General features: G+C 61.1%; 1 protein-coding gene across 2 annotated transcripts; it reads right to left on the bottom strand.

The window, feature by feature from the left end:
• Nucleotides 1–3,707: 3,707 nt before the first annotated feature.
• Nucleotides 3,708–19,104, bottom strand: GPAT4 (glycerol-3-phosphate acyltransferase 4). 2 transcript variants are annotated; one of them, XM_050940094.1, is made up of 13 exons: nt 18,994–19,104; nt 12,207–13,072; nt 9,285–9,354; nt 8,539–8,836; nt 7,996–8,070; nt 7,320–7,409; nt 7,120–7,213; nt 6,417–6,532; nt 6,048–6,103; nt 5,636–5,721; nt 5,073–5,201; nt 4,906–4,985; nt 3,708–4,079 (listed from the first exon to the last, which is right to left on the bottom strand). In XM_050940094.1, exons 2-13 carry the CDS (start codon nt 12,369–12,371, stop codon nt 3,971–3,973), a joined length of 1,368 nt encoding a protein of 455 aa, XP_050796051.1. In that variant the 5' UTR covers nt 12,372–13,072; nt 18,994–19,104; the 3' UTR covers nt 3,708–3,970. The 2 variants fall into 2 exon arrangements, with proteins under 2 accessions (XP_050796051.1, XP_050796052.1); XM_050940095.1 differs by lacking the exon at nt 5,073–5,201.
• Nucleotides 19,105–20,455: the final 1,351 nt, after the last annotated feature.

Here is a 20,455-nt window from a genome sequence, read left to right as displayed (position 1 = left end):
GATTCCCCAGATCAGGCCCTGCGCCCAGCCGGAGCATGTTGAGTCCCGCGACCACGCTCCCCTAGCCTCAGCACAGAAAGTCTTGCGGCCCCGATCCCCCGGTTGGAGTGCGGGGGAAGCGGCGTCACGGGACTTGCCACGCTCTGGCCGGTGGATCGGGGTCGCGGGGTTGCTGCGCTCCGACCGGCGTTGCGGGACTGCAGGACTTTCCGCATTCGGGCTGGGAGAGCCCAGACTGGCATGGACAGCCTATTGCCACGCTTAGCATGGGGGGCCCTGACTGGGCAGACAGGGCACTGCTATGCAGAAGCTCACCACACTGGAGGCTCAGTGAGGTAGTGTAGGGCACTGCTGGAGAGAAGCTCACAGCACTAGCATCTGCACTGGTGCTGGGGGAGCTCACAGCAGGCTTAGTCCTTTCTCTCCCTGAGTTTGCCAGTTCCTCCTTTACCTTCCAAGCCAATGCTGCTCCATTTGGGGTTGTGGGGCCGCAAGGCTTGCAGCGCTCTGGCCGGGGGATCGTGGTTGTGGGGCCGTGGGGATTGCTGCGCTCAGGCCAGGGGATCAGGGCCCCTGGGTTCCCCCGGTGGGGGAAGTGGCGCCACGGGACTTGCCACACTCTGGCTGGGGGATCAGGGTCGCAGGGTTGTTGCGCTCCGGCCGGGGGAACCCAGACTGGCATGGACAGCCTATTGCTACTCTGGGGGCCTGGCTGTGCACAGACAGGGCACTGCTATGCTGGTTCCTCCTTTACCTCCCGAGCCAACGCTAGGGGGGCAGGGGCCTGGGAGAACCCCAGCTGGCATGCGGCAATCCGAAGTGGCTCCGAAGACTGGGGCACCGCCCGGTGAGTACAAGCCCCACGGATCAGGCCCGCACTTGCTAAAGCCGGCCCGGAGAGCGTGACATGACCAGGTGTGCACATGGAAGGCCCGATCCCTGCAGCAGTTTACAGCTAAAGCAGGGGAGCCTGGGAGACAACGAGAGGCCAAAGGCCAGCAGCACAGCCAGCGAGAGCAGGGACACCTCTGTGGGGCAAAGGCCTCACTCACACCTATTAGCAAAGGCTCAGCAAGGGCCCTGCCCCTTCCACCTGCTGCCTGGGTGACTTGCTCAGCTCTACACTGACCTCACTAGGTACTTGGGCCCCAGGCTTACACCCCCCCCCCACCCACATGGGTGTCTGGTTGGGGGGCCTGGCACTCATGTAAGGTGACCAGATATTCCGATATTAGGGGCTTTGTCTTATATAGGCAGTTCCTCTCCCACCCCCACCCCCCAAGAAAAACTGTGTCCCCATTGTTCACATATTGTCTAGTCACCCTGGCTGCCAGTGGCCCCTCTGGGTACACAGGTGCCCTGGCCTGGGGTGCCTGGTGCTCATGGTGACCTCCCATGTACTTGGGCCTCAGGATGGGGGAGCCTGGTGCTTACCCCAACCCCTGTGGGTACCCAGATGGTGCGATGGGGTGGGCCTGGCGCTCACACCGACCCCTGTGCATAGACGGGCCCTGAAGTGCTTCAAAATACCTTGCAATGCAGCTGGAACTAGGCTACAGCTGGAGCTAAAGCCTCTCTGCCTTGAGGTGGGGGCCTGCAACATGAGTGTGGAGGGTAGCAGGAGGGATCCCCCAGAAAGCCCAGACCCTGGAATGGGGGGCAAAGACTCCCCTTGGAGTGACTCCCACTGGCTCTTCCTAACCCCAGGTTAGAGGGGCCTAGTGGAGCAGCGTTGGAGCCCCTTGCCTGGGTTAAGCAGGCATGTTGGGGTGTGCAGTGCCCATGGCAGGGGTGCTGGAGCATAGTCCACTCATCTCCAGGAGGAAGGCCCAGCTGTGGAGGGGCCAGGCCCCAGGTGCTGTGTGGGAGGCTGGCTGGAGCAGGGCCTGGGGCAGGCCTCCAGCACAGCAAGGACTCACGATAGGGCTCCAGGCCTCAGTGCTTAGTGGTATCGGTGCAGGGGAGCGACAGCAGCCCAGCACTGGGGCAGAGGGAACAAGGAGCCAGGCCCTCCAGCCCCCGTGTAGGAGGCACAATAAACCAAACCAAGCCTCAGAGGGAGAATAGGGCTCTGGGCAACCTCAATCCAGGACCCCCTGCAGCTGGCACAGGGAGATCCAGAGAGCTGAGGGCTTCAGCATAGCACGCGGAGGCAGCAGTGAATTCAGGACTAACGTGGGCCTGGGCCCAGGCTCACAGCACAAAAGGGAGAACAGTCCCTGTGAAGCTGAGGCTGGGGGGTGCTCAGAGCCAGAGACAGCACCAAGCTCTCCTGATGGGCAGGTGGGAATGGCTCTAAGGCTCCCAAGGGACTAAGCCCATGGCTCTGGGGATGCACAAGCCTGCCAGGCCCCCTCCTAAGCTGCACTGCCAGCTTTCCCCAGGCCACCCGTGTGCTGATCCTGTAAGCACTCACTGGCCCACTGCAGCTGAATCAGCACTTCTGGAACTTCTGGACACCTAACTTCCACTTCATAAGCGCCAGCAGCCTCATCCCATCAGGGAACATATTCAGAGCACATGGCCAAGAAATTAGCCACAGAAATCCATCCAGCCACTCCCCTGATTAGGCAGCAGAGCCAGGGTAGAGGGGGACTGGCTGCCCAGTGGCCAGGGAGAGCAGCCCATCCCTTTTCACCTCCATTCCAAATCCAGCTACTCTCCCATTCCCTGGCTGCTGCTCTCCAACCCATGCCTGGCCCAGCCTTCCCTGACTCCCTCCCCGTTAAGACAGGTGATAGCCCCCCTGGCGTCAGGAAAGCAGGAGCCAGGGCTAGACTTTGCACTCACTGTAGCTTGGAGGATGCATAGCACAGAGCCGAGGAGAAAGGGCTGCAGCAGGATGGCTCCATGCCCTGGGCAGCCATGCCCACAGCACTCTGCTCAGACAGCAATTGGGGGGGGCTGGTGGTTCCAAGGAATACCAGAGGCAAATGCACAAGCTGCACTCAGCCCCTGGCAGGCTCCACCTGGGGACCCTGGAGACTGAACTCTCCTCTCAACCTAGAGGTGGTCCTGCCATGCACAGGCTTTCCTTGTGGTGCTGCGGGCTGTGAAATGGCTGATGCCCTCTACCCCAGAGTTGGTTGCATGTGTGGGGCTAAAAGAAGGGAGTGTGGGGTGCAACCCTGGGGCTGGAAGTCACTAAGGACACAGGAGACTGGCAGTAATTTGACATTACATAAGCAGCCTGTGTGCCAAAGGTTGCGATCATGAGCTTTCAGCTTCGTGTGTGTCTCCGCAAAACTCCTCTCCCCACAAGGCCTGATGCTGACACAGGGCCAAGAGTCACCAGCAGGGCCTTGCCACAGTGTCCTCCCTGCCCCACCCCACCATCCAGGAAAGAAGCTGGGGGGGGGGGGTGCGCACGTATCGGTATAGCAGCTCTGAGTGCAGGTGGGTCCCTCTATCCCCTGGCTTCCCCCAGAGAGGTTAGAGCTTGGGGGGCTGACACATCCAGGCCCATAGGGATTGCTGCACTAGGGGAGGGAACCCCTATGCCGCAGCCATCTGGGCACAGGGCAATGCAATGTGCCCAAGGTGCACAGCTCTGAGGTGCCATTCAGAAGTCAGGTCTACAAGGTCCCTTCCTGCTGTTGAGGCATCTGTGGCAGCAGGGACCCCTCTCCTGGCTGCTGGCAGTAGCCTGGCACTGACCCACTCGCACCCTCAGCCCCTCCCACTGGACCCGCAGACCACGGCACAGCTGCCAGTGTTCCATTTAATGCTGGCCCTGCAACGGGCTGAGCTGTAACAGTAACAAGAAGGCATCTTTGCCAGCAGTCACTCAGGGCCTACAGGCTCCAGGCAGCGAAGTGTCTCTGGGGCAGAGCCAGAGGATGGAGGAGTGGGCTGAGCAGCTCTGGAACAGCCTGAGGTCCAGGATACAACGCGGCTCCAGAGGGGCCCAGGGCAGCACTGGAGGCAGAGTGCTCCGGATGGGCCTGGGGACAGCGTGCAGGCAGAGAGCTCAAGAGCGGCTCCGGTCCTCATGGTTGCCAACGATCGTCTTGCTGTAGAGTTTCTGCTGCTCCTCCTTGAACGTGTCCTTCACTTTTTCCCTCTTCAGGCCCCCGTCCCTGGGGAGAGTCAGATGATCAGACAGGCCATGGGGGATGACTGCCCCTGGACTCTCAGTACCTTTTCCCAAGCCCTGTTGGTGCTGGGGCTGCCCAGACCAGCTCTCACATGCCTGGGGTGGGAACACTGTCCTAATTTTCCAGTGACTCGCTGAGCCAGGCCCAGAACTCAGGAGTCCCGGCGCTCCTGGCCGTGCTCAACCGTCAGACCCCCGGGCAGCAGAGGGACCAAGCTGCTCAGCTGTTGGCTACGATACAGGAGCCTGGCTGCTGGACTTTCATTCTCAGAAGCCCCAGTGATCGGGAAAGGACACCCGCTTGGCTTGCTCTTCCAGGACAGCAACCAGGGGAGAGGCTGTGCAGAGCAGGGTGCCCCATCGCAAGCTGCCATCCACGAGTAAGGCCCACACGGCATGAGCAAGAGGCAGCTGCAGGCTCCAGAGGGCACTGCCGGAGCGTGCTCAGCACATGCTTCTCTACAGCATGGATCCGGGGCCTACACAACCTCCAGGCAGGGCTCTGTGCATTACTTCCAGCGCCCCGACAGCCCTGTCCTACCAGGATCCCCCAGAAAACTCCACCCTGTCTCAGCACAGTTCAGTGAGACTTTATGTGCCTCAGCCCCACCACTCTTCCTATGCGCGCACACTGCAGCTAGGAGTCGCTGCCTGCCTCACAAGGATAGCCCCCCTGAACCAGGCAGCCAGAAGGCTGGATCTGCAGCTGGGCCTCCCTTCTGTGGGCTGGAGCCTTGGAGCAGAGCAAGCCGGACACCTCTGAGACCTTGGACCCAGCACTGGGAGGAGAAGTTCTGGTTCTGACTCACCATAGTAGATCCACAAGGCCTCCCTGCCTGGCAATTGCTGACTTCACCCGGTTGGCAAACTGGACAGCATCCTCTTCAGGCTGTGGGAGAGCAAAGCTGTTTAATATGAGCAAGGGACCTGACCCTCAGCAGCTCCCCCACAGGCCTGGCATAGCCCCCTCACTCACCTGCCTGGTCATGGGGGGCAGGTACCAGACGCTGCAGACGATGGCCCAGCTGGTCATCATCCTCAGCAGGTAGGTCACCATTCCGTACTTGCTGCTGTTCCAAAAGGCATCTCCGAACTGTGGGTCATACTGCACAAGGGGAGAGCACCCATGGGACTGAGACCCACAGCAGGGCTGGCCGAGGCATCATCCTGGGCAAGGCCTCAGTCTCAGGTTCCCCAGCCTACAAGATTGGCCAGTTCTCAGCTTCCCCACCCCCACAGGACAGGCTCATGAGATGAGTCCCAGAGATCCAGGACCATCTCCCTACTGCCCACAGCTCAAAGCTGAGAACAGCCTCTCAGGCCAACCGGGGCTGCACAGCTTTGGGGCCCTGGTGAGGGAAGCTGGGCCTATGCCCCTCCAGTTCCCCGCACTGCCCCTGGAAGGGCCTTGTTCTATAGCACCCCTGCCCCCACCCTCCATAAGCAGCCCTAGTGGGATGGGCTCATTGCAGCCAACTTCCCAAAGTGTGGGCTGGAGGGACACTGCTGTCTGCCCCAAAGGCACAGAGCCGCTCGCACCTTGATGGCTACCGGGTAGACTGTGGCTCCAATTTCAAAGCTTCCCTTCTTGAACATCATCACAGACGTGTTGTTGATGCAGGTGCCTGTGAAGAGACGAGTGCAGCTGCCTCAGCCTCCCCCAGTGAGCACATGCCGGAGTCCTGGCTGGGAATGCGAGGACTATGCCCTAGGGCTCCTCAAGGGCCAGCCCCATGGGGTCCCCCCACCACGGCAGTCTGTGCCCAGCGCTGTCGCGGGCTCACGTGGCTCAGCTCCGACCTGAGGGACAGCCTCAGAGCTCTGGCAACACAGAGGATGCAGCCCCCCTTGCCTGGCCCCAGAGGAGAGGGGATGACTGTCATGCTGGCATCAGCCATACGGTGTCCTTCACAACCCGCCATGGGTCGGTGTGGCCTGGCCTGCAGCTCACCTTCCGGGAAGATGAGGATGGGCAGTTTGCTCTTGTCCTGGACGTGCTCTGTCAGCCTGCAGGGAAGAGAGAGTCACTGACTGGCACAGCTCCCTGTGCTGCCCTGCCGGCTCTGCACCCAGCAGCCATGAACTTACAGTGCGTACCCATTAACCTTCAGTCAGGGTACACTAGTTGGATGCATGTAATGCCCAAGAAACACCTAGGACAACCAGCACCCTGACAGGAAGCAGGTTCCTCCTCCACTGGAGCTGGACAGCCTTGGCTCCCCCTCCCCAGCCACACCTCTGTGGGGTTCAGGAGAACCCGCTGTCTCCAGCAGGCCCTCCCTTCCCCTGCCTGGGAGGAAGCTATTGCTTGCTATCCTACCTTTTAGCCACAAGGTGGCGATCTTTGACCTCAGAGCGTTCGAACCAGACATGGGGACACGCCTTCACCACGGCCCTCTGGATCACACCCATGAGCCCGCCGTGGATCTGACCCACCTGAGCCAGAGGAAGACACAGGTTACAGCGTTTGCCTCAGCTTGCGGGAGTCACCAGGCAGCTCCTAGACTCAAGCAGACAGGTTTCCTTCCCAGCAGAGTGCTGGAAGGACAGCCCTGCCCCTCACAGGTGACTGTTAGGGGAAGTTCACACCTGAGGGGGGGTCTGGGAGATGCCCAGACCCCCATCATACACTTTGTGCTCAGGGCGGCCAGGCTGAGACTGGGACCTGCCCTTTCCATAGCCAGCAAAGCCCATGTGCTGGGGCCTCTGGAAGTCCTGCGTCCTTGCACCAAAGGAGCACTGGCCTCTGCAACCAGGGCACCCAGAGGCTGCTGAACCACTGCAGGCAATCAACCAGATGTGAGAGGGGCTGTGTACACAGGCAGTGCTGGACATCCAGGCCCGGGGCCCCAGACAAGCCCATTCAAGTCCACGCGTTTTGTAAACTCACTAAGCCTCAGAAACACCTCCTCCCCCCAGGCAGGAGAGCATCGGCTCCATCGTACAGCAGCACAGTGACCTGCCCAGGCCAAAGCTAGGCTCCAAACTCAGCCCTCCCTGGGAACGGAGGGAGTGGCCCTTACCATAGCGTAGTAGCCATCGCTGGCCAGGATGATCACATCAATGGGGGAGGTGTGATTAGCCACGCAGATGCCTCCATTTTGGGGTCTGTTTTCCCTAAATATAACACAAAACCAAGATGGGGTGACAAGGGCAGCGGGAGCCCGGCTTGAGCCAGGGAAGAGCATGGCAAGGCAGGCCGGGAGCCAGTGCTGCCCCTTACTGGTCATGGTAGGTGATGATGGCGGTCAGGGCACGCACGCAGATCCGGTAACACATCAGGTGAACGTGCTTGCTCAGGAACTCCTTCCACCTGCAGGGTCAGAGCAGAGATTGTTACCCCCGACTGCCCCACAAGCCACTCACGCTGGAGCGCCCTACCCTGAGCCAGGAGCTTCCGCAAGGGCCACGTGGTGAGCTGGGCAGGGGGAGCTTGAGGACACAGGGTGGGGGAGTGACAAGGCTGATCTGACTGTGTACCCCACGTAAGAGGGACCAACAACTTCCCCTCCCCTCATGGAGCATGCAAAGGGCAGAGGTGTTTGTAACTGTACTAATGCAGTCCAACTGGGACACCATGCAGGCTGGCTCCCATCCCATCCATCCGTCCGTCCAGCCCGACCCCTTTCCAAGCTAGTCACAAGCCAAGACAGAAACCCATAAACAGCGTGACACTTTGCTGATTTGAGCTGGGCTTTGTAGAGTTCAGGGCTCTGAGGTTTGCCACAGGAGTGCCGTAGTGACACAGATCCTGCTGTGTCCTCCCCCCCAGGGATGCAGGTGCAAGTCATCTTGGTCCCCTGCCCAGACATACATCTCTTCAGTGGCTGGGATGTTCAGAGGGAGACTCCCTGCCCCCCCATCCATACTCCTCCAAGTTCAGTGAAGGGCCAACTCACCTTCCATTGGGCAAATATCCCACCACTGTGGTGCCAACCACCAACAAGCTGATGCCTGTGAAGGCCAGGGCAATCCTGCAGGAGGGAGAGGGATGTTACAGGCTGGCAAACAAATAACATGCAGTCTCTTGGGCATCAAGCCCTGCTCCTGTCTGCCAGGCAGCAGTCTCTCAATGGACCCTGCTGCAGGGTGGGTGTCTCTCTGTGTCCTTGTGCTGCCAGGAGGACCCAGTACCTCTGGCTCCCCTGAGCCAGTTGGGATTGCTGCAGAGAGGATGGGCCCATGCGAATGCATGTGGCCATCTTGGGAACTCCCACCCCAGCTCACGCTACCCAGGCTCCCCGCCACTGCTCTAACCGCCAGACAACACACTTCTCCCAGGGCCAAAGACAGAGGCAGGAGCCCCAAGTCCCAGCCCCTGGCTCTAACCATCAGCCCCGGCCCCTCTCTTGTTGTGGGCCAGACTGGAAGCAGGCAACGCACCAGCCAGTGCAGTGCCGGGGTGCCTGGCAGGGAGGCTGTTGCCAGGGGCAGCTCCTAACCTGAGTGGTAGCAGGAAGCAGTACCGGATGAGGACACCCAGCCCCCACAGCACAGTGAGGCGCAGGCTGATGTACTGGAAGTTGTAGTTGGTCCGGCTAAGCAAGTTCCAAGACTCCAGCTCCTCAGCTGAGAACCGCTTGGTCACCTCGTCGTCCATGATGGTCTCAATGCCCTTGCGGCAGAAGTAGAAGATGTCAGAGAGCTCAAACTCCGGCGTGTCCAGGGCTTTGCTGCTGCCGCTCCGGCGGATCTCTTTGATCTCCTCCTCCAGGGACGTGGGCTCCTTTGCAATGATACCTGCAACACGGGCCAGGTGCTCCAGTGATGGCAGCCTGCCCCCTGGCTGCAGGCGGGGCCAGCCCCTGGCTCACCCTGCCTCCTGCCCCTTGGCTGCAGGCGGGGCCAGCCCCGGACCCATCCTCCCTCCCGCCGCCTGCCTGCAGGCGGGGCCAGCCCCGGACCCACCCTCCCTCCCGCCGCCTGCCTGCAGGCGGGGCCAGCCCCGGACCCACCCTCCCTCCCGCCGCCTGCCTGCAGGCGGGGCCAGCACTGGGCCCGCTCTCCTTCCCACCCCCTGGCTGCAGGCGGGGCCAGCCCCAGGCCCTGTCCTAGACTGGGACACCCACAGACCAGATGTGCCCCACTTATCTCCCTTGTCCAGAAATGAGGCAGTCCCACTACAGAGACTTCCCACATGCGCACACAGACACGGAGCTGCTGATGGGAGGGGACGGCAGGCTCTCACCATTTACATAGGGCTTGTACAGTGGGTGGTTCTTCTCCTTGGCGCCACGCTCTATCCTCAGCGTCGCCCACTGAAAGAGACACAAGGTAAGCAAGGCTTCCACCCCGCCCTCAAGAACCCTCATCTTCCAGGGCTTCTTCCCCTCCAAGTCCCTGGCTGTGCAGACAGAGGATTCCAGGAGCTCGAGGAGGGGTTCTCAGCACAGCACTGACATGAGAATGGGGATTGGGCTGGGAAAGTCCACTAATCCACACCTACGGGACCTGACTGCTAATGAGGATGGTGCATGGCATGGAGCTGGGGGAGACTGTTGTGAAGGCATCTGCATTCAGTTCTGGGCACCATGTTACCTGAGAGATACTGACAGAGCAGAGGGACTTCAGAGAAGAGCAACACCTACCTCGGGGCAGGGGGAGGGCGTTATGGAATACCTCTCCCCAGCCCCAGAGCATGCTCTGCTGCTTTCAGGCAGTCCCATGGCACTCTGCTGCTCCCTCACTGGGTGCCATTGGCTGGACTCCATATGGATCCTGATCACTTGTTCTCGCCCCTTGGCAGAGAGGGCTCCAGCATAAGGTGAGCAGGGTGACTAACCCAGCTCTATTTTCCGATTCTCATTTCCTCCCTCCTAGAATCAGAGGCTGAATTTCAAGGTTGCTGATGGAACCAGCAGGCCAATAGTGTGCGGGGCTGGGACCCCTCCCTTCTCCCACTTGGCTAACAGCTGCTCCTACTTCTCTGTGCACCATTGCTCATAAACAGCAGCGCTGAGCAGCCCCCAGGCAGCTATCTGGCAGCAACAGCCAGAATCAATGCCCAGATCACCCTTATTCACAGAAATCTCCCCCCTCAGCTGCTCCCCAAGGGCACCAGATAAACACACGGGTTAGATTTCCAGCCGGTCAGCCTGCCCTCCATGGAACCTTTGCGATAGCTAGGCTGGGAAGGGTTAGATTTTTCTCTAAATGTCTATTTCACCATACATATGCAAACCCCAGAAAAAATAATTCCATCAATAACAATCAAAATGTATAGCTAAGCAAAGGAAAAAAGGCTGCTTGAGAACCTATCAGAGTCTGACGTACAGAGATTTACTTTGTAAATGCTGACGTGTGATATTGACAAATTTGTGTTGGAACCATTATAAAGCTTTGACTTTAGGAATCTCAATGTGTAGTGTCATTCTATAATGGTCTGCTTCCCCGCCCCCCAATTTCCCACAACAGTGAAAAATTAAATGGATAAAAATAAAAAATGCTTAAAAATAAACATCGCTATCACTTGTCAAAATGAGAGCAATGAAAAGCAGAATTCTATCACACCTGCCTTCTCAATATGGGCCTGGAAAACAAATGCTGAAGGAGAACAGGATGTGCACACCTACTCCAGCCCCATCTCTCCCAGTAGGGAGCAGGGCAGGAACGCTGGCTGCGGAAAACTCCCAGCCCCAGTCGCTCCCAGCAGGAACACCGGCTGTGGGGAGGAAGTACTGGGATAATGGCAGGAACTGGTGGCCTGGAAGCCTCTGGAAAGGTTCCCATCTGAGGTCAGTCCCTGTTACCAAGCTTTTGGGGGAAATGGCCCTTGCAGAGTTCTGCTCATGCCTGCTGAGCTGGCAGCACTAAGCCAGCCCTATGCCCGGAAAGGCTGGCTGAGAGCATGTCCTAGGGCAGTCTCCAATCCCCACGAGCTAAATCCTGGCCATGCCCCATGCTTTGACAGGGCTCAGAGGAAACACTGCCTCTTGGGCTAGGAGTCTCCCCTGAAAGCTCCCACCCGCCGGCTAGGTACATCATGGAGCCCTGCCACTGCCAGAGGCGAGAACAGGAGTGGATGGAGCTGGACTTGGGAGAATGACCTAGCTGTCGTTACAGCTCGCAGAGCTGAGCATGCTGGCCAGTCCTGAGATCCATCACCCCAGGCAGCACCCTCCTTCCTATTATAGACACCGATGGCTGGGCATGAGCATTGTCACACTGTGCTCCGGTTCTCTGCATGGAACTTCACTAATGAGTGTAGAGGACACAGCACCATTCTCCTGCGGTCTTGACCTCCTCTGGCCCCACCTCCTGGGAGCTCAGCAGAGTCCTGGGCCTGCATGGACCCTGTCTCGGGGGAGGCTCCAGCTCTAAGACAGCCCAGGAGATCAGACTGCCAAGGGCAGGCAGGAACAGACAGGGAAATTCCACTTGGCTTCTCTGAGCCAAGAAGCGCAGGTCCAGAGAGGGCTTCTGGAAACAGCACCACCCAGACAGCTCCACACTGGCCCTACAGCTGGCAGCAGGCCTTGGTGCCAGGCATGTCTCCTTGGGTCAATGGGCAGATGGCAGCACAGAACACACCGACCTCAAGGGGCCAGGGTTTTCTGAGAGCCCCGCTGACTCTCTCTAAAGAAGAGATGCTGTTTCTACTGTCCCAGATGACCAGCTGTCCCAATCCCCAGGAACAAGGTGCCTGCTCCTCACCTGCCCCCAGGCCCTGCTCCCCTTGGTCTCCTCCCACCACTGGGCTGTTCTTGAGAGGTGCTGAAATCTGCCCTTGCTTGGGTCTGCCATGTGTGAGACTCAGGCCTTCTCTCTCCAAGGGGCTCTGCTCCAGGCAGCCAGTGACAATACGGACTCTGCAGCACTTGTTTACAAGGCCTGTGTCCTCAGCATGGGGGCCCTTTGGAATGACCTACAAGCACATATCTATGGAGCTGAGATGCCTGAGCCACTCCAAGGACCCCCCTGGAGGTTTCTAGCACCAACATTTGCATCACCAATAGCCCAGCTCTCTCAGCAACTCACACCATCACCATCCAGGGACACGGACACTCACTACTCAAAGGCACGTGCCCCTGACAGGAATCTCCCCCAGGCACATGGACAGTGGTCAGGGCACCCGAGCTCCTGCACAGTACATCCCGGAAGCATGACTCACCCGGAAAATCTTTAAGAGTGTTTTCATGTAAATCCTGCGGATGCCAAAGGAGACCCCAAAAATGGCTGGTACAATGATGAAAACCAGAAGCAGTGTGAAGAGAACGGTCAGAGAGATTCCCAGCAGGTTAACAACCAGGCTGTCAAAGGGGAGCAGGAGGAACATGATGGAGGGTCCAGGCAAGGCCAATGCCCTGCGACCCTGGGGCCAGGAGAGAAGGGCTGTCCACAGTGATCAGCCAGTCCTCCTGCTACTCAGCAACAGTCCCATGCATGCTCCGAGTCCCCAGCTGGTCACAGACTCCATTCCAAAGTTCACATCCTTTTCTAGCAGCCCGCGGGAGGAGGAATGCGAGGGAACTAGGCGAGAGGACCGTCAGGTGAGACTGAGCAGCTTGGGCTCTGGGGCTCAGAGCAGCTGGAACATGGAGGGCGAGTTCTTAGAGGATTTGCGAGTGGCACTGTAACAAGGCAGCTGTGTGAACGGGGATTCCCAGTGGGGCCCACCAAACAAGTCTTGTTGCAGGGTGACTCCTGCGTGGCCAGGCAGAGGAATTCCCTTTGGCTTGTTGAGAGAAGGAAAGGTCTCTTCAAAGGGGTGAGGTGGGGTCCATCCCTGATCCCGCATTGAGGGAGCGCTGGAAAATCAGTATTTCTAGGAGCCTGCCGCGTGCGGAGCTACTGTCTTTGCCACCAGGACACAGGCACTAGTTCGGAGCCTCTCCCACCGCTTGTAACAAGTGTTGTTCCAGAGACCTCTGGCATCCACCCATGCTGGAGTCCTCGCAGAAAGGGACAGTGCCTCTGCCCCTGTGAGGGCCCCTGAGCTATGAGCCTGGCAAGAGAGCCCCTCACATGCCACCAGTGCTAGGGGAGGGAAGAAAAACCAGAGTCAGGGCAAATCAGGTAGCGAGACGTCAACGCACAGAGCGTCTCCTGAGGCCTGGGAGCAGTAAGCGCTGGATCTGAGAGGGCAGAGATCAGGCTGAGGAGACACTGCTCACAGTGCAGGGTTCTGGAGTCAGCAGGGTCTGACTCCTCAGCTTCTTCCTCACACTGGTACAGCGCGAAGAGCTGGGAAGTGGGCTCGCTACCCTCCTGGTCCCTGCATTTTCAGCCCAGGTCTGCAATTCAGATCAGTGCAGGAGCCTTCTGTACCTTGCCCTGGCTCACAGAGGTACTGCATAAGGCTGGTGAGGCTCCCAGAGCAGGAGAGGAGCAAATGGAGCGAGGGACCCCGACCCCACTGATATGGATCTCACCACTCAACACCTTTATCCTGAGGGATCCCTGAGCACTTTACTAGCTACACCCAGAAACATTTCTTCCACCACTGAACACAGCCTCTCTGGGGTGGGGCTTGGGAGCTGTCTGTTTGACACAGGGCAGCACTATAATGGAGTTTAGGAGAGGAAGTGAAGTAATCCTGCAGCGAGAATTAAAGGAGGCTAAATATGATTATCTAAATTGGAACTTGCCAGGACACTGTGACTAAAACCAAGGTCAGCGTCTCAGCATTATATCTCATCTGAGAGATGGCAGCTCCAGGTGCACAGCATCCTTTGCATCATGCTGGGCCACAGCTCAATTCCCACTCCGTGGAGAGCGTCTCTTGCTGGATCACTGGGGTGTGGTGAGGGGGCAGTTCCTTTCAACCTACTGCCCTGGCCTGATCCTCTGATACACAGTGACAGGCAATAGGTGGGGGCACACTGGAGGCTCTGGCTGCTGGCTCAGCACCACTGTATTGGGCACTGCTAAGAGCATCCTCAGTCCCGCATGGAATACATGCACAAGTAAACCCTGCTCCCCAAAGAAGTCACCTAACTCCCCAGAATGTCAGCATCAAACCCAGGAATCTCACATGGCAAACTAACCAGTCAGCCCAGCCAGCCTACCCACCACCACCCTGACTCAGCCGAAGGTGCCTGGGTGGAGAAGAGAAAGAATTACAGGACTTAATTAGCACATTCCTTCCATGTAACACCATGTCCTAGCCTAATGGCCCAGTTCAAGTCATGCTCTGGCAATGGCCAGCAGCACCAGGCATAGTATAGCCCTGTTCAGCTTTGCTCACAAGCTTCAGCCAGGGAAGTCTCCAGACAGGGTGGTGACACTGTCACTGGGATCTCTAGTTGGTGTCACTCTCATGCTCTCCCTGTGAGTTCAACTGCTGGAATGATTGTCTCAGAGGCCCTCCGGGCACAGCCCAGATCAAGCTGCATAGCTGGCTGCTTTCCTAAGATAGCTCCAAGGGTCCACACCCTGTGGGGATCTCATGCTGAAACCCCACAGAGTGCAGGCTCCTGTCCACCACCACCAGCAGGGTTGGATGAGGAACTTTTACCCCAACAACCAGATTTTCATAGCATAATGTTGTATAAACTACAATTACTCCTCACAAGCCCCTGGGAATCAGTCAGGGAAGCAGCATTCTGCCCACTTTACTCATAAGCAATAGCAGCAGGAAGAAAAGGGACCAGCTCAAGGTCACACTGCAAGTAAGTGAAAAGCCTGCTGGAGGAAATGGATTGAGCTAGGACAGGTAACAGCTTCCTCTGAATAACACACAATGAAACAGCCAAATGACATGAAGAGTCCCTGCCCAAGGCATCAGCCTGGTTTCAAGGGCTCGGCAGCAGTTCCAATGCAGGTGTCTGTTTTCCGAAATGGGATGCGGGATTGGATGGCCTTATCTGGTAGCACGGAGTTGGTGACACCTGGTAATACAGAGCTAGATAGCCCCATTGATCTGATCCTGCATAGTGTGTGCGTGTGGCGGGGAGACATGACTCTGCCGGTCTGATCCAATGCAGCAGACACAGGGCTAAGTGAGCCTACTGGTTCCACCCAGCACAGTAGCGGAAGAAGAGGGGAAACCAGGCTAAACTGGCCCCCTGAGCTGAACCACCCAATATTTTTCCGCTCAGAGCTTGGGGTTGTGCAGAACGTTGGGTCTCTGGGGGTGCGATGCTGGGGAAGGTCATGTCGCAGGGACTGTCCCCCTCTGGAGTCAAGGTGCCCGGGGGTGGGACGCCGGGGGAGGGGGAAGGTCATGTCGCAGGGACTCTCCCCCTCTGGAGTCAGGGGGCCCGGGGGTGGGACGCCGGGGGAGGGGGATGGGCGTGTCGCAGGGACTGTCCCCCTCTGGAGTCAGGGGGCCCGGGGGTGGGATGCCGGGGGAGGGGGATGGGCGTGTCGCAGGGACTGTCCCCTCTGGAGTCAGGGTGCCCGGGGGTGGGATGCCGGGGGAGGGGGATGGGCGTGTCGCAGGGACTGTCCCCTCTGGAGTCAGGGTGCCCGGGGGTGGGATGCCGGGGGAGGGGGATGGGCGTGTCGCAGGGACTGTCCCCCTCTGGAGTCAAGGTGCCCGGGGGTGGGACGCCGGGGGAGGGGGATGGGCGTGTCGCAGGGACTGTCCCCTCTGGAGTCAGGGTGCCCGGGGGTGGGATGCCGGGGGAGGGGGATGGGCGTGTCGCAGGGACTGTCCCCTCTGGAGTCAGGGGGCCCGGGGGTGGGATGCCGGGGGAGGGGGAAGGGCGTGTCGCAGGGACTGTCCCCCTCTGGAGTCAGGGGCCCGGGGGTGGTATCCTGGGGGAGGGGGATGGACGTGTCGCAGGGACTGTCCCCTCTGGAGTCAGGGTGTCTGGGGGTGGGACGCCGGGGGAGGGGGATGGGCGTGTCGCAGGGACTGTTCCCCTCGGGAGTCAGGGTGCCCGGGGGTGGGACGCCGGGGGAGGGGGATGGGCGTGTCGCAGGGACTGTTCCCCTCTGGAGTCAGGGTGCCCGGGGGTGGGATGCCGGGGGAGGGGGATGGGCGTGTCGCAGGGACTGTTCCCCTCTGGAGTCAGGGTGCCCGGGGGTGGGATGCCGGGGGAGGGGGATGGGCGTGTCGCAGGGACTGTTCCCCTCTGGAGTCAGGGTGCCCGGGGGTGGGACGCCGGGGGAGGGGGATGGGCGTGTCGCAGGGACTGTCCCCTCTGGAGTCAGGGTGCCCGGGGGTGGGATGCCGGGGAGGGGGATGGGCATGTCGCAGGGACTGTCCCCTCTGGAGTCAGGGGGCCCGGGGGTGGGATGCCGGGGGAGGGGGATGGGCGTGTCGCAGGGACTGTTCCCCTCTGGAGTCAGGGTGCCCGGGGGTGGGATGCCGGGGGAGGGGGATGGGCGTGTCGCAGGGACTGTTCCCCTCTGGAGTCAGGGTGCCCGGGGGTGGGATGCCGGGGGAGGGGGATGGGCGTGTCGCAGGGACTGTTCCCCTCTGGAGTCAGGGTGCCCGGGGGTGGGATGCCGGGGGAGGGGGATGGGCGTGTCGCAGGGACTGTCCCCCTCTGGAGTCAGGGTGCCCGGGGGTGGGATGCCGGGGGAGGGGGATGGGCGTGTCGCAGGGACTGTTCCCCTCTGGAGTCAGGGTGCCCGGGGGTGGGATGCCGGGGGAGGGGGATGGGCGTGTCGCAGGGACTGTTCCCCTCTGGAGTCAGGGGGCCCGGGGGTGGTATCCTGGGGGAGGGGGATGGGCGTGTCGCAGGGACTGTTCCCCTCTGGAGTCAGGGGCCCGGGGGTGGTATCCTGGGGGAGGGGGATGGGCGTGTCGCAGGGACTGTTCCCCTCTGGAGTCAGGGTGTCTGGGGGTGGGATGCCGGGGGAGGGGGAAGGGCGTGTCGCAGGGACTGTTCCCCTCTGGAGTCAGGGTGCCCGGGGGTGGGATGCCGGGGGAGGGGGATGGGCGTGTCGCAGGGACTGTTCCCCTCTGGAGTCAGGGTGTCTGGGGGTGGGATGCCGGGGGAGGGGGAAGGGCGTGTCGCAGGGACTGTTCCCCTCTGGAGTCAGGGTGTCTGGGGGTGGGATGCCGGGGGAGGGGGATGGGCGTGTCGCAGGGACTGTTCCCCTCTGGAGTCAGGGGGCCCGGGGGTGGGATGCCGGGGGAGGGGGATGGGCGTGTCGCAGGGACTGTCCCCTCTGGAGTCAGGGGGCCCGGGGGTGGTATCCTGGGGGACGGGGATGGGCGTGTCGCAGGGACTGTCCCCTCTGGAGTCAGGGTGTCTGGGGGTGGGATGCCGGGGGAGGGGGATGGGCGTGTCGCAGGGACTGTTCCCCTCTGGAGTCAGGGGGCCCGGGGGTGGGATGCCGGGGGAGGGGGATGGGCGTGTCGCAGGGACTGTTCCCCTCTGGAGTCAGGGGGCCCGGGGGTGGGATGCCGGGGGAGGGGGATGGGCGTGTCGCAGGGACTGTCCCCTCTGGAGTCAGGGTGCCCGGGGGTGGTATCCTGGGGGAGGGGGAAGGGCGTGTCGCAGGGACTGTTCCCCTCTGGAGTCAGGGGGCCCGGGGGTGGGATGCCGGGGGAGGGGGATGGGCGTGTCGCAGGGACTGTCCCCTCTGGAGTCAGGGTGCCCGGGGGTGGTATCCTGGGGGAGGGGGAAGGGCGTGTCGCAGGGACTGTTCCCCTCTGGAGTCAGGGTGCCCGGGGGTGGTATCCTGGGGGAGGGGGAAGGGCGTGTCGCAGGGACTGTTCCCCTCTGGAGTCAGGGGGCCCGGGGGTGGGATGCCGGGGGAGGGGGATGGGCGTGTCGCAGGGACTGTCCCCTCTGGAGTCAGGGTGCCCGGGGGTGGTATCCTGGGGGAGGGGGATGGGCGTGTCGCAGGGACTGTCCCCTCTGGAGTCAGGGGGCCCGGGGGTGGGATGCCGGGGAGGGGGATGGGCATGTCGCAGGGACTGTCCCCCTCTGGAGTCAGGGTGCCCGGGGGTGGGATGCCGGGGGAGGGGGATGGGCATGTCGCAGGGACTGTCCCCCTCGGGAGTCAGGGTGCCCGGGGGTGGGACGCCGGGGGAGGGGGATGGGCGTGTCGCAGGGACTGTCCCCTCTGGAGTCAGGGGGCCCGGGGGTGGGATGCCGGGGGAGGGGGATGGGCATGTCGCAGGGACTGTCCCCTCTGGAGTCAGGGGGCCCGGGGGTGGGATGCCGGGGAGGGGGATGGGCGTGTCGCAGGGACTGTCCCCTCTGGAGTCAGGGTGCCCGGGGGTGGGATGCCGGGGAGGGGGATGGGCGTGTCGCAGGGACTGTTCCCCTCTGGAGTCAGGGGGCCCGGGGGTGGGATGCCGGGGGAGGGGGATGGGCATGTCGCAGGGACTGTCCCCTCTGGAGTCAGGGTGTCTGGGGGTGGGACGCCGGGGGAGGGGGATGGGCGTGTCGCAGGGACTGTCCCCCTCTGGAGTCAGGGGGCCCGGGGACTGGGCGGGGACGGCACAGAACGGCCCATCGCTGGAGACTGCCCAGGCCAGCGGGTGCGGGACACGGCGACCAGGGAATCCCCCCGCGGCGGGGGCTGCGGCCCATTCCCACCTCTGGGGAACAGAGGAGCGGGGGACTGGCCAATCTGAGGCGGGAGGGCGCTGAGCGGACGATTCCATCTCAGGGGACGGCAGGGGGGAGATGGAACTGAGAGGACAGTCCCATCACCCAGGACAACAGGGGGGATAAGGTGGGGGCGCTGCGCGGACGGTCCCATCTCGCACAGCAGAGCGGGCGGGGTGAAGGAGGGGGCGCTGCGCGGACGGTCCCATCTCACAGGACGGCGGGGGGGAAGAGCGCTGCGCGGACGGTCCCATCCCTCATCACGGCGGGGGGGGCTGCGCGCACTCAGTGCAGGCCGGGGCGGGGGGATAACGGTTTTCCATCACCGCCCTGGGTGGAGCTCTCCTCGGGGCTCGGCAGCAGGGAGCTCCCAGGGATCGGAGGTTGGGGGGGGGGGGTGTATGTGAAGCCAGGCCGAACCGGGCCAGTGTCACTCACCTGCCGCCGCTACGGCCGGGCTCCAGCTCCGCCCCCACCACGTACCATGCGTGCGCCCGGCCTAGGTTACGTATTACGTCACGCGCAACTCGCGGGGTCGCGCACGGTGACGAGTCAGCGCTCTGCGTGCAGCCTTGGCGCCAGGGGCTGTGCGAGGCTGGCCGTGAAACTGGGCGTCGCTGTGAGGGAGCTGGGCGGGGCCGTCTCAGCCTCGTCACGCCTGTCACATGGCCCCGACGTGGTGACGTATTCAGAGAAGTCGGCGCAAGAGCGGCCCTCGGCAGGAGACCTGGTCCCGCCCACTCCGGCCTATCGCTCGGAGCCGCCCGTTGTAGTGATGCCCCCGGCCCAGCAGAGGGCGCAGGACCGCCGTGCGGCGCCGCCTCCTTCTTGCAAAGGGACACGCAGGGGGGCGGGGGGGCGAAGACGCCTGGGTTCCGCACAGGGTGACCAGATGTCCTGATTTTATAGGGAAAGTCCTGATTTTGGGGTCTTTTTCTGATAATAGGCACCTATTGCGCCCCCCCCCCCCACTTTCTGTCCTGATTTTTCACATTTGCTGTCTTGTCACCCTAGTTCTGCACTGCCGCCGGCTCCTGTCCAGCGTCCGGAGGGCCGGCCTGGGATGCTGCCATGCATTGTAGGGGCCCTGGCCTGGGAGGCTCAGTCTTGGGGAGCAGCACATGGGATCACCTTGGGGTGGAGCACAGTTGCCACCTTGCCTAGCTGAGAGCAGCGCAGAGTCTAGGGGCCAAGGCTTGTGCAGGGGGCAGGTACTGACAGATCCCAGGAGCCTTTGCAGCCAGTAATCACCCAGCATGCAGCGCTGCAGGGCCGGGTCACGGGCTCGTGGCCATCCCCCCAAGCAGCACAGGCCCAAGTGACCTCTGGGTGTTTCTACATGCCCCCCTCCCCAGCCCAGCTGGGAACCCCGCATGCCAGCTGTTTCTCAGGTCAGAGCGAGGTCCTGTCCTTTGGAAGCTACAATCCTGGGCAATCCAGTCTCACCTCCCACCCAGCTAAGCAAACTCCATTCAGAGGGCCAGCAATGTTACGAACTGCATCTGTAGCCTTCTTTCCTTTTATCCGGTGCATTGAGCGGGGTGCAGTACAAGTTCTGAGTCCTGGGCTCCAGTTCTGTTAGTGAGGCACTGCTCCCTTCCACATCCCTCAATTTCTTCCTCTGGCCTGTAAAAGCACTGATGGGGTGGGGAGGGAAGAGGTTTAATTACACCTTGTTGAGGCTAAGGGGGCAATTGTTAGTTATATAACATGACCTAGGGCACATAAAAGAAACCTTTAATCTTGAGCTTCAGTCCAGGACCCACCCCTGGCAGGGGAGAAGCTGTTTACGATGAGAGGAGAACATTGCTGCTCTTTGCACCTCCTAGGTAGGGTTAAAGTTGGGTTGGTTGGGGGCTTTCAAGGGTTTTAGGCCTAACTCAATAGCCACACACCATCT

This window comes from Gopherus flavomarginatus, chromosome 2 (genome assembly GCF_025201925.1).
Source record: "Gopherus flavomarginatus isolate rGopFla2 chromosome 2, rGopFla2.mat.asm, whole genome shotgun sequence".
NCBI lineage: Eukaryota > Metazoa > Chordata > Testudines > Testudinidae > Gopherus > Gopherus flavomarginatus.
The sequence above is the reverse complement of the archived record's forward strand: the minus strand, read 5'-3'. Positions and strand labels throughout refer to the sequence as shown.

What these genes read in the sequence shown, in the direction of transcription:
- GPAT4 (XM_050940094.1), bottom strand. Translation starts at nt 12,371, where the DNA reads ATGTTCCTCCTGCTCCCCTTTGACAGCCTGGTTGTTAACCTGCTGGGA. An exon ending in GGATATTTGCCCAATGGAAG is followed by an intron (nt 7,410 to 7,995) that starts GTGAGTTGGCCC and finishes CTGACCCTGCAG; the next exon opens with GTGGAAGGAGTTCCTGAGCA. An exon ending in TGCCCCCCATGACCAGGCAG is followed by an intron (nt 4,986 to 5,072) that starts GTGAGTGAGGGG and finishes GCTCTCCCACAG; the next exon opens with CCTGAAGAGGATGCTGTCCA.